At 24.1% G+C, this 13,900-nt stretch overlaps 3 protein-coding genes across 3 annotated transcripts; 1 reads left to right on the top strand and 2 right to left on the bottom strand.

The window, feature by feature from the left end:
• Positions 1–492: 492 nt before the first annotated feature.
• Bm363 (putative 18.4 kDa protein T05H10.3 in chromosome II precursor, putative) lies at positions 493–1,563 on the bottom strand (the record flags this gene model as incomplete). Its single annotated transcript, XM_001892729.2, has 5 exons — positions 493–631; positions 713–795; positions 958–1,020; positions 1,115–1,254; positions 1,506–1,563. 5 exons carry the CDS (start codon positions 1,561–1,563, stop codon positions 493–495), a joined length of 483 nt encoding a protein of 160 aa, XP_001892764.1.
• A 1,942-nt stretch (positions 1,564–3,505) lies between these two features.
• On the bottom strand, positions 3,506–7,209 carry Bm9350 (Uncharacterized protein; the record flags this gene model as incomplete). Its single annotated transcript, XM_043074361.1, has 8 exons — positions 3,506–3,591; positions 3,924–4,115; positions 4,755–4,876; positions 5,042–5,177; positions 5,460–5,625; positions 5,797–5,997; positions 6,881–7,010; positions 7,082–7,209. The coding sequence occupies 8 exons, from the start codon at positions 7,207–7,209 to the stop codon at positions 3,506–3,508; spliced, it is 1,161 nt and encodes a 386-aa protein (XP_042930295.1).
• A 3,885-nt stretch (positions 7,210–11,094) lies between these two features.
• Positions 11,095–12,443, top strand: Bm9346 (Transthyretin-like family protein; the record flags this gene model as incomplete). Its single annotated transcript, XM_043074360.1, has 3 exons — positions 11,095–11,242; positions 11,847–11,986; positions 12,327–12,443. The coding sequence occupies 3 exons, from the start codon at positions 11,095–11,097 to the stop codon at positions 12,441–12,443; spliced, it is 405 nt and encodes a 134-aa protein (XP_042930294.1).
• Between the last annotated feature and the right edge of the window lie 1,457 nt (positions 12,444–13,900).

Genomic DNA, 13,900 nt, shown 5'->3' with positions numbered 1-13,900 from the left:
GGCAAATTTTAAATCATGATTTAAAAGGTTGCAGTTGCAATTTATTTCATTTTGACCACGCAAAATTTGATGTCTGGTTTAGTGTTTTTTTTTTTTCATATTCGGTTACAACATAATGGGTTAACAAGTTGCACTAAATAGCTAAGAAATTCTGATGAATTATGCCGATCTTTCTTCTGATTGTTTCTCTGCTAATGCCTTTAAACACGCATAAAAAAGGAATTTTTAATGTCTATGTGCAACGGTATTGAAATGTCATAGGTGACATAGAATTTTATATTATCATTCATCTTCAAGCAAGTATCTTAGCATTAATGATTTATTGAAATATAGCATATGAACTATAAAATTTGAACGAGTTTATTTTAAAGAATAAATTGAACCTCATTTCTCATCATTCACTTCTTCAGAAATATCACAGCATTATGATTACCATACGAAATCTATAGAAAATTTCATATATTACAATGAGTCATATGTTTTGGATCTGGACTAGGGTTTTCGTCGACTCTTTAAAATTTTGAAAATTTCTCCATCACTTGGATATTTTTTGCGAAAGGGTTCGTTAAATTTACAACCGAAATAAAATGTCGCTGTTGAATTCAAGCACCGATCGGATCTCCACACGTACCTAGAAACATTTGTCTGTATTAATCTAAGAAAGACATAGAAGAAATATTCATTTCTTAAAAAGAAAAAAAAAAGCTATTACCAATCATTTTCACGCTCTACCAACTGATAATTGTAATATTGAAAGCAAGAAGGATGGAAAAGTTCAAATGCTGAGTGGAAAACCTATAAATATTTATTTTCATTTTGATATACATGTTCAAATTCAAAAATATTTTCGTGAAAAGAACGAAATTCTGTGCTTTATTTAAGAAAGACAGAGAGAAAAAAGAAAAAAGGGATGGGAAATTTTTGAAAATTATAAATTCATAACCAACATAAACATACGGTATGAGCACTAGGGCAGAAAATATTGCAGTAACTACGGTTGATTGTAGTATTGTATTTTTCCTTCAATTGAAAAAAAAATTATTTATTATTTTCTAAAATTTGATGAAAGAAAAGTTATTTTAATAAGAAAAATAATTTTTGCAAAAATTTCTACCGCAAAACATCCAGCTTCCTTTGGTGCTATTCGACCTGGTTCTTCAAATTCCGTATCTTTTAATATTAAATGGCATTTTGATGCTTCATTGCCACTTTTTCTGCTTGAATCTTCCGTTAAGCATACCAATTTACGAAATTCTGATAGTTGATTGATTTAACAAACAAAAAAAAAAAAATTAATCACAATCAAAATATTTAATTCAATTAGAAGAATATTTCATTTAATCAATTAGGCATAATTAATCGGCCATCAAATAATAAGTAATTGAAATTAGCACATTGTTTGTTTTTTCTTTTTTTTTTGTCGTCTGTTATGATTACAAACCTTTTTTTTTTTAAAAAAAGACTAAAAATGCTATACCTAATAAAAGAAATATAAATGAACTAACGTGAATGTGCTTCCGTGGCAATTAAAATTGAAAGAATAAGAATTGCAGGAAATGACATATGGAAGTGATGAATACAATGTCTGATAACGAAAGATGAAAACTGATCACATCTCGAATATCATATCCGGAACTTCGTTACTGGTACTACCTTTTCCCTGATTTCCCCAACAATCTTGTTTCATCTTACTAACTCGTCCTTTTTTTTTAAAAATTCCATCCTTTTCTTTTCATATCATTCTTATATTTCATCGCTCTAATTATTCTATCAATTTGTATATCATTTAAAATGATTTCATTTTTTTCTTATATCATTTTATTCTTATTCACCTAAACCTTTTTGTTTTGTTTTTTTTTTTTTTCGCTCACTTTTAAAATGGCAAGTTTTCTTTTTTCTCTGTGTTATCATTTAAACTAATTAAGATCAATTGATTGAAATTTTGAGAAATCCTAGAATATTACTAATCTCTACCAATGTTACATTGCCACTGATTTCTCTTTATTTCATCAGACAATTAGTTTTCAAAAAACAAAAACAAAAGACGAAAAACTATAAAGTTTCATTACATGTTTGAAGATTTTATATTCTTGTTCAGATTTGTACCAAGAAAAAGAAAATTTTTTTTAAATTAATCAGACTAACCAAAAAAACGAAGCTAATTTTTTTTTCGAAAACATAAAACAAAAATAATGATTAAACATATTTATTAATAAATCATACAGTAATAATTTTTTTCAAGAAAAATAACAATTTTCTTTCAAAAAAAAAAAAAAAAAAAAGAAATAAGGTTTCTTTTCTTCGTTATAAAACATAAATGTCGAAAGAATTTAAGTTCAAATAATGTTATTAGTAATTAAAAAGATACGATAAACGGTAAATATCAAATTTGATTCATTTCAATTTATCGTTTTTTTACAAAGTTTGAAAAATTTTTTCGTGGTTATTCAATAACAGTACCAAACAAATTAGAGTAAAATGATTTTAATTAAAAGATTACATTTTAAACAATGCTAAATTTAAACCGGAATAATTTAAAAATGATGATTGGAGCAACCAGATATATATATATATATATATATATATATATATATATATATATATATATACGTATCATGTATTTTGCATTTCTAGGTTTCAATTCAACAAAGTTGGTTAAATTAAACTCAGCTATATATGATTGAAAGTATACGATATAAAAAAGAAAAAATTCATTTAATGATTTTAATTCAATTGTTAACCAATCAAATCATTAATCAATTTTTTTCGAAATTTTTAATTAGCCTTTTAGAGCTCGAGACTTTAATTTAAAATTTTAAATTAGTCTTTTAGAGCAAATTACACTGATAATAAAATGTGAACATCATAGAAATGTTTGACTGCTAAATTGGAAGAACTTTTTACCAATAAACAAATTTACTTTTCATAGCTTAAAAAAAAGAAAAAGCTTCCAAAACACCTACTTTAAAAATATTTTTTAAATTACTATTCACTAATTAATTTGCCAGCTAATTACAAATTTGAATGATAATTGCCGATCGAGTTTTGTTTTCACCATTTTTTCTTGATCACACTTTTCCGTTAATAATTTGAACATTTTTAAAGCAAATATGTTTTTAATTAACATTTCACACAAAGCATAATGAATGCTTCAGAAATTTTTTTTTTTGATAAATGAAATGCTCTAATGAGCTTTTCTAAAAAAATTGAAAAAAAAAAGAAAATAATTAAAAAATTAGGGGAAATTTAAGTATAAACTTGTTTAAGTTGCTCGAAATTTAAAAAAAAAACTAGAAAGTTGAAATATTTTTCTTTGAAAAAGGGAACAAGCCTTTCATATGTAACTAAATAAAAATTAACAGAAAAAAGAATACATAGACGTTAATAAAATTTTTAAAAAAGCATTAATTAATGAAAAAAATTTAACAGGAATAAAATTTCAAATATTAAAAAAATTACTGTTCTGAGATCATTGAAAAAAAAAAATGAAATTTGCTACTATTTTTCATTTAGAATTATTAATTATGTCGGAATTTGTATTTTTTGATGAATGTTCTTCCTCACATCGTTTCACTTCTTTGAATAAAAGTTCTGAAAATTTATTTATCAATTATTAAAAAAACATTCAATTTGCAAATTTAAAATTTTCAAATTAAAAAAAAATCTTTTCTTATTACCCTGCAAATTTCATACTAGAAAATGCTAATTGAAGCATTTGTAATCAAATGCTAATTGAAGCATTTGTTCCATCAATTATTTTTGTCTATCCAAAACTTTTAACAAAAACTTGGAGGAAAAATCTATGTTTAATAATCTGATTACTAGTATGAAATTTTGAATTGGGTTAATATGAATATAAATAACGATAATCAATAATTTGAACAACTAATTTATGATAAAATTATGCAATTAATTAATATAACCTTTCCATGAACTTATTGGTAAATCGATAAGGTCATTATTTGCATCATAACGATTTTCTGGAAGTGGTACATTCCATTCCTCGTCTCGAAACCATAAATTTACATATGGATGACGTACTGCTTCATCAATACTTATCCGTTTTTCAGGATCAATTTGGAGCATTTTGAATAACAAATCACGTGCAACGGAAGCTAAAAATATTGCCATCTTTTAGAGTAGAATTTGGATATACAATTAATTTTCATGTCCCACTAAATTTTCTTATGGATTTAAAAAAAGGAAAAAAAAAAGTGACCTTTCTTTTTCTAAAATTTGCAATTATTTTCGTTCGTCGCATATAAAGAAACTTATAAAATAACCTTAATACAATAAGGAAAAATAGTAATAATGAAATATAGCAAAATAATAAAATAAATATAATAGCATAAGATGATGGTATAAATATAATATCATGAAATGATGACAAAAATATGATACCATGAAATAATGATGTCAATATAGTAAAGTAACGAATATTTATTGTAAAGATAAAAAAAAAAAAAAGAAAAATATTTCACTTCCTTGAACAATATATGAAATTTTTGATAGTATTACCCAGCCTTTGTTTTTCTATCAGAATTAATTATTAGAAGGAAATTAAAAAGGAATTTGTGTTTTCTTAATTGAAGTAGCTAAACTGATCTTGAAATAATATATTAGAAATAAATTATAAATAAGAAAAACTTCTTCTAGAAGTCATAACCTAATATTTTATCAAATCATGAAGAATTATTGCACTGTAAGTTAAATAACTTTAATTTTTTTTAAGTGTGAAATCTTTACGAACAAACCACAAAGTTGTGGCGCTTTGGAATAATTTCCAACAAAGCATTCATCTGGAAAAATTTCTTCAAACGGTAATGGATCATTGTGTCCCTTACTTTTTACAAAATTTCTCGTATGATGTTCTAATCTGAAAATATATTATGAGCAAAATTATGGATAAATAAATTTTTATTTAAGATCCTGAAATTTTTTATTGATTAATAGAAAATTTACGAAATATTTCATTCATTAATGAAAAATTTTAACAAATTTTGTTCATCAAACTGTAGCAATTTTATTGCATAATAATGACTTATTAATAAATTCTTGGCTCGGTGATCCCAAAATTTTAATAATTTTGTTCCATTGATCAAGTTGATCAGTGCCCGGGAATAAAGTTTTTCTATTTATCATTTCAGCTAATATGCATCCAATTGCCCAAACATCAACTGCAATAATTTATTATATTACTATACAGTATATTTCTTCTTTCATTTATTTATTTTCATATGAAAATTTCTATTACTAAATTTTATTTTTCGAATTTTTGAAATTCTTATAATTTATTGAGAAGAGAAATGAATAGTTTTATCAAATTTTCGAGAACTGTTAGTATATTTTTTCATATTATTCATTTGTTTAGCAAGAAAATATGAGTAAATATAACTGATTAATCAAATTGTTATTATCATTGTTAATTGATTGTTATCACTGATAATAAAAAGTGCAACCTTTTTCATCATATGGAAGACCAAGTATTACTTCTGGTGCACGATAATAACGTGTAACAACATAAACAGTCATACGTTCACCTGTTTCAATTTTTCTTGCTAATCCAAAATCAAGTATTTTCAAAATGCATTTATCATTTACTACTATATTACTTGGCTTCAAATCCTAAAAATTCATTTACAATTTTTTTTTTTTTTGTTTTTAATATAGAGCATCCAACACTTTTTGTATAATTAACTTTAATTGCCATCACTGATATGCAAATTTAATAGCTATGCTATCAGATTAATTTTACTTGAAAATCAGTTATTTAAAGGAAGGAAATTTCATGCATACCCGATGAATAATTCCACTACGATGCATATATTTAATTGCAACAATCATCTGATACGTAAAATATGAAAGATTTTTGTTATCCAATTTTAGTTGCTTAATCACTTGTGATAAATTATAATTCATTAATTCCATTACTACATAAATATCATCGAAATCTTCCAATGATTTATGCGGCGTAAAAGCATTTTTAAGCAGTATTATCTGCAAAAATTTCAAAATATCACTTTAAGCACTATTCGATTTATATTGAATAGTAATATTTATTATTTATTTATTTACTACTACTACTACTATTATTATTATTATTATTATTAACTATTATTATTTATTATTATTATCATTACTATTATTAATTATTGTTATTAGCAATAGTAGCAGTAATAGCAAAGTAGAGATTAATGTATCAAGCGCACAAATCATGTGATTAACTATCGATTAATTAAAAATAAATTCAAATTATGAAACCGGCTCCTGCGAGCAATTCAAATAAGCTAATAAGCATTGAATTACAATGACTCATAATTTTTCATAAAAGAGAATTGCTCTTTGACCTAGATAACATTGAACTGATATTCAATGGTTCAGATATTGTTTTTGAGAACTATGAATTTTTATATGTGTGAAGTACGAATTTATTTAGATTTGACTTATAAATTTTGAAGCATAGTTTGCTTTATTAAAACTATCAATGTGTTTGATACTTTTAATGAGCTTTAATCTACAATTTATTCATTAAAAAAAGAAAGGCGAAGAAAATACAACGGATAAAAAATGAATTTTTAAATTTAGATGTTAAAGTAATACAAGTTATTCTAAGTACTATTGTTAACTATTGCATTATTTTTTTCTCTTTCTAATTTAGTTTTTTATTTCTAGCACTCAGTTATGATGATCTAATATCATAATTTTTAAAAACATATTTAAAATTCCGAAAATATGATTAATTTTAAAAGTTCAAAAATTTCATTTTTTAATAAATATTTTAAAAGTTGGAAAATTTTATCTCTTGTGATCATTTTTCTAAAATTTAGGAGAAAAGAAAAAAGTTAATAATTAAAGAAAAAGAAAAAAACAATTAACAAACATTTGGATGTTTCATTGTTGTGAGCAAAACAAATTCTCGATATGTTCGACGAGCGGTCATTGTTGTCAGAAATGGATGAATGATTTTTTTGATTGCAACTTGTTCTTGCGCAATCGTATCATAAGCTTTACTGAAATTTATTAAAAATAATAATTTAAACTTCAATTCGAAAGTTTCTATTTAAAAAATTATTAAACTTACACAACAATTCCCTGAGCGCCGGTACTTAAATATGAAAGATTGGTGTATTGCTTGGGGACAGTAAATAAAGCATCTGTTGAGCGTCCTTCCACTTTAATTTGATGAAATAGACTTGCATTAAAACTCATCCTGCAGAAAAAAAGGAAGAAGAAAATTTAAATGAAGTTTAACTTTAAATTAAACTTTCATGAAGAAATAAATTATAAAGAAAATTTTTTTTTATTTTAAAAATGAACCTAAAAAAAAAGGCCTATGTGAGTAGGAGTTAGATAAAGATGAAATGACATTAAATAGAATTTGTGCAAAACTTCAAAATAAGCAATAATAATTTTAGATAACAAATTATAAAATAAATGAATATATTGATTGTAAAGAAAGAAGAAAAACTTCTTTATCATAGAATTTTATTGAACTAATTACTAGGCTTCACTAGATCTAGTTAAATTTCTCGGCCAACCTTTTAATTGATTGAAATTGACAATTTAAATGTCCAATATTTATCATATAAATGATTACTGAATATGAAAAACAAATTAGTTCATGAAAATAACACAATCATTTTATTTTTTTACGGACGAATAGAATTTTTTCTGTAATAATCGGCTTTTTAATAAAAATTGAAACATCGAAAATTGCTTATCATATTTAACATGCTGTCTGATCAATCAGTAAAAGGTTTTTTTACTTTTATTTTTTGAAAAATCTTGAACTTGAACATACCAGTTCGAAATAATTTCATCAATTAGTTTGAACTTAACTAATTGATGCTTATGAATAATTTTTATGCTTATTTATGACTTTTCATCCTTCAATCTTAAAATTAACTATCATCATCTCTTATTAAAAATGTTTAGATTCAATGAAAAAAAAGATCCCACTTAATTAAATCAAATAGAAGTCTAAAAACACTTAATAAATTAATTGTAAGGGAAATAAAAACGAAGAATAAGACAATAAAGAGACTTGAAATATACCTAAAATTCAATCAAAAATAAAATTTAGTTATATAATTAATTTATATTCCTAATTCAATCGTAATTAAATTACTGAATAAACTGAAATAAGTGAAAAAAAAATGTACGTAATGCTTGGTTAAATTAAATGGATAATTTGTTAACAAATTTAACTAATTAATAAGTTTAAAAAAGTGAAAAAATGAGAATTTTCAGTAAAATGACATGAAAATATGCCAATCATAAGTTAACAAAAACAAGCAAACTAATAAATAAACAAACAAACATTATCGCCTAATATATTGAAGTGTTTCAGACACAAATACGTTAAATTATCGAGAATTATTCCATCTTTACTAACTAAACTGGTTTTTTTTCTTCTTTTCCGTTTTATTATTGTTGCTGTGAAATCTGGTAAATATGAATGCAATTGATTGATGTGTAAAAGTTATAGATATTATTTTGATAAATTTATCTCACCAGTAGAATAATTTAGAAAAAGAAAAACAATAAAATGTGGCATAAATTATTTCTAATTATTATAAGAGCTGATAATTTATTTATAAACATATTTAGTTATTTTCACTCCTTTTTTCTTTTAAATTATAAAATTTGTTTAGTGAAAATAACAAAATAGAAATGACCAGTTCATAATTATGATTTTTTAATTTCAATTTTATTTAAATAAGTGAAATATATTTCTATAAACCACTTTTTTTTCTACTAAAAAATTTATGGTCATCACACAAAAAGCAAAAACAAAATAGAGAGGGAAAAAATTGTCAGTGGAATTTTTTTGAACTGTTTGATTTTCTTTCATAAAAAATTTCAATTCCTATTTCAAGAAAACAAAAAATCTATTACTCTTATTACTTAATTCCTCAATGCTAAATAGTTTGAATCATTCGAATCATATTATTGTAGCTTAATTTAACTCCAAAAAGAAAAAATAAATAAATCAGTTAATTATAATAAAATAGAATGTTTCACATAATCAAAAAAAAAGTGAAAAATTTTCATGCGACAGACAATGAAAAGTTGATAACATTATTATCAGTTTGTGTAATACATTCAAATTATCGATTGTTTGAATGATTGATTTGAAATAAATGTCTATTTTAGCAATGGGAAAGGAAAGAGAATGAGAGAAATAAACAGAATTGAAAATAAGGTTAAGAAAAAGGAAGGAAAAAAAACGTTTTCCGCTATCAGTTTCTTTTTTATTTGAATTTTAGGTAATAATAATAAATAATAGCACCTCTAACTATGTGTTATCTTCATTTTCTCTCTAGTTTATCATTATGATCTGATAATATATTTCACATTTTCAGTGTTTCAAATAAATTCTTTTCTTTTTACATCAATAATTTTGCTAATTAAATATAGTGGAAGAAAAAAAAGAAGCCATGAAAATATTCATGATTATAAAATATACAATTTATTACAAATTAATAAATTGATTAATTATATGATTAACAAAATAATTTTATAATAGTTAATTATAAAATATTATCATTATCATCAATCATCATCAATATTCCGTTATTTTCCAATTATTATTAGAAATTAACATTACATTTAAATGATGATAACATTAGAATTTTGCTTGATTAAAAAATTTAATTAAATAACATACATAAAAAGCAAAACAATAGAGAAAATAATTCTGCAATTTATTCATATAAAACATTCATAAAAATTAAAATTTAAACTCTGATTTTGTCAAAAAACATTCATTATTTTTATCATTTTGATGATCAAATCATCAATAGTATTTTTAATAATTATAAACAAAATTGTATAAGTGAACAAAAGAAGAGGAAAAAAAGAAAAATGTAAAAGTTGATTGCATAGGAATGAAAAGATGAAAATGATAGGCATAGAATGATTCCAATCATATTTATTGTTATCAGTTCCATATTGATTAGACTGCAAATTTTTTAAAATAAATAATTTTCAGTGATAACGAAAAAAAAGAAAAAATGCAATGTTACCAAACAGTAAAAAAAAAATTTATTAGGAAAAAAATGCTTGCTTATTTCACAAAAAAGTTATACTTCAATTTCAGTTAGTGGTGGCATTTTATTATATCACATAACAAAATCAGTGAGAGATATATTACATTTCAACATTTGATAACTTAAATTTGGTTCAATTATTTAATTTCTCGGGAGAAAGAAGTTTAAATTATCATTTTTAAATTGATTGGAATTATAAATCTTTAATCTGTATGTTTCTTTTCCTTAACTGTATACCATAGCTATAAAAAAAACTTACTACTAATGTAAAATTTGCTCTACAAAATTAAAAGGAAAAAATTTTTGAAATTTAAGTTTAAAACGTAAATTAAAAGAAACGAAATTGAAAGTAAGCAAAATCAAAGTTTCGTATGTAAAAATCAACTGAATTTAACAAATTTCGCAAAAAAAAAAACATTAAAATCTGAGATTTTCTTATTTTCATAAAAATAAATCTCACATTAAAAAAAAAAATAAATTAAGTTTTTCATCAATAAAATTTGCTTTTAAATGTGCTTAATTGAATCAGTTCAAAAAAAAAAAAAAAAAAAAAAAAAGATTTGAAATAATTTCATTACAGTTGAAAAGTTTGCAACTGATAAGCCATAGTCATCTTTACTCCACCAATGGCATCCTAAATGTTAAAGCAGCTGTTCTCATCAACAAATCTCATTAGTTTCTTTCAACAACAATTCATTGCTCTCATTTACCATTGCAAAATTTTCATCATTTCATTTAAATTCTCATTCATTCACTTTTCCTATACTTGTATCTCTTTTTTTTTTTAATTCATTTATTTATGGTAAGTTATGCAATATGTGTTTCTTGTAGATCATATTAAATAATTTTAAGATTTTTCAATGTGTTAGAAAAGTTACTTTATTTCTAATAATAATAATAATGGCTATAAAATATTTGGTTCTTGTAGACTAAATTAAATAATGTTAAAATTTGTGAATGTGTGAAAAATTTGTAATGAATTCAAAATCAAAGTTTTTCTTCCTTTTTTTTTTAAACAAATGAATTAAATTTTAGATTAAAAATGCTAATATTAAAAGTAACAGGATTTACACTGTTATTGGTAGCGTTTGCATACTGCAAAATGCAAACAATGACAGTAAGAGGACAAGTGGCATGCAGTGATAAATCGGCTATTAATGTTCATATTGAATTACGTGAAGCGGATACATGTTATATTTTCTTTCATATTTCATTTCTTAGATCTATAATTTCAGATCTATTAATTTTTAGACCTTAAATCTGCCTTTAATTTTTAATTTTAGCTTTAATTTTAGATCTATCAATATCTTTCAGTAAATAATCTATTATTTGATTTTACAATGTTAAAATTAAAAAAAAAATTTTAAAAAAAAGAAAATTACAAATGTGATCTAAAACTGAATCATACAAAATCATTTATCGTAAACAATTTTTCTTTATCTTTTCTAAATGCAACAAATTTGCATCATTCATTCAAAAAATAAATGCTAACTTAATTTATACCAAAGTTTTATACAAAAAACGAAAAATGAATTCTTTCAATTCATTTTTCATTTTTTTGAATTATGAAGTTGTTTATTTGGATTTTTAGTAAATAATTATGTATTGTAGTGAAGAAAAAATTTCTTTTTTTATTTAATATTAGTTAATCTATAATTTAGTCAATTTTTGGTAACCAATTTGGACAGATAAAGAAAAATTTTGAAATTAACAAAGCAGTTTTTTTCAAAAATAAATTGATCAATTTACTGGTTTAAAAAACCATTTTTTATGATTCGTTATGAAATTTTAAAGGGGACCCTGATGATTCACTTTCTGCAACTCATTCCGATCGAAACGGACGCTTTGAAGTGAGTGGACAGGAAGATGAAATAGGCAGTATTGAGCCTTATTTGCGCATTACTCATAGCTGTAATGATGGTGTTATCGATCCGGTAAGTTTTTCAGCAAAATATTCGGTGGTATGGATTTAATTATTTTATATTTTGGGATGGGTTATATCAACTTATTTTCAGTACTGCACATTTTTATATTAAATTAAAATTTTCTTTCCATGCTTCTATTTCATTTCATATAGTTTGAAAGTTGGAGCAGAAAAAAGAAAAAAAGGTTTAAAAGAATAGAGTGAACTTTTTGATTGGATGACAACATCGTGAGACAAATATGATTTCTTTTTTTTTTTTTTTTTAAATTTCTGATCCTAATCAAAATATGAAGGGAAGAAAAATTCAAGACTTTTTTTCAATTTTTATTTCTGAAATGCAATCATTTCAGAAATGTAGGATTGTGGACGATTATCAAATTCCAAAAGAATACATCAATGACATCTATAATATGGGTATCGTTAGTTTGAATATCGCTCAAGAAGGCAGAGAGAAGAAGTGTATTTAAAAATATATTATTAATGTTTTTTATGATTATTAGCATATTTATTCACATTTCAAATTATGATCATTTTCAAATTCGGTAATTTTTTATAAATTTATTTGTAGAGTAATTCATTAATATCATCGTGCACAATGATTCAGTGACCTTTACGAAGAGCAAAAAAGATTGAACAGATGTAGGATAGAAAAAAACGGGTCGAAAAGTTAAAAATACAAGGATCAATTGAATCACTCATAAGAGTTATCTGTTCCTGCTGACATAATCATATGCCAGACACAACTAAACTCTGCAATTGAAAAAAAAGAAGCCGCAATATTAGTTGCTAAATCAATTCGTTGAATTCAGCAGTTGACCTAGGTGATGCTATTATACAAATTTAAGAAACAAAATTGATTGTCAACAAAAAAAGAAAAAAAATTCTTTATTTTCCCTCAATATTTTTTTCGTAAAATAAATTATTTGTATTTTGTATTGATGAATGTGTGCTTAATTTTTATTTTTATTTTTTTTTTTATTACCTAATTCGATTTCTTTTAATATTCATAAAGTCTCCACTTCATTACGATTAAATGCTTTTAAAATACCCGGAAAGGAAGTAAGAAAAAAAAAAGGGAAAGCTGAAGAATAAACAAAAGTACATGAACTAGAACGAGTGAGAAACAAATTGAGCATAGGTTGTTGTCTTGTTGTAATGAATACTTAACTAAATTTTCAATTTCTTTCACTTAATTCATCAATCGTGAAAGTTTACATCGCCGTATTACAATAACATTCTAATCTATTTCACTAGCTTCTAGTTTCAAAAAAAAAAAATCAAGAAAAAAATTTTTTTGACAGTTTTTTTACAACTTCTCTCTCATATCAAGAAGAGTAAAATAAACAAAATAGTCTTAAGTGGTTTAAATAAATATTATTTGAAGCTTAATCGAAAATTTTATATTTATGATCATATTTTTAAAATCATAACAAAGATACGTTAAATCTGCAATTCATAATGATAAATTTTAATTAGTAATCAAAATTTTAAAAAATAAAACAAAACAAAACGAAATAAAGGAAAAAAGAAAAAAGCAACAATAATTGTCTTCTATGGTTCGATCGTTCGATGTCTCTAAATTTTGTCGTCGCTTCTCTCTTTGCAATTTTTTCCTTTTTCATTACCAGTAATCCGTTATCAACAGTTACAATCACAATTTCGCCACCAATTATCAACATTTACAGTATTAGTAGTAATTAAGCACTAAACTATGTTTTCTCCCGCTCTACAGTTCCGCTTTTTCAGTACTCAGCTTGACAATTCCTACTTCCCTGTACCCACCTAACAATTCCCTCCTTTCAAAATTCTTGCTCCGCTATACTCCATCCAACAAATCCTCCCCCCACCACCCTTCCATTCACGTACATCACTTAATTATCCATTGCTTGCATCTTAGAAAAAGGCATCGTCCAGCCGCGAAATG

Source organism: Brugia malayi (assembly GCF_000002995.4).
Source record: "Brugia malayi strain FR3 genome assembly, contig: Bm_v4_ChrX_scaffold_001, whole genome shotgun sequence".
Classification (NCBI taxonomy): domain Eukaryota; kingdom Metazoa; phylum Nematoda; class Chromadorea; order Rhabditida; family Onchocercidae; genus Brugia; species Brugia malayi.
This window is presented reverse-complemented; position numbering and strand designations above follow the sequence as displayed.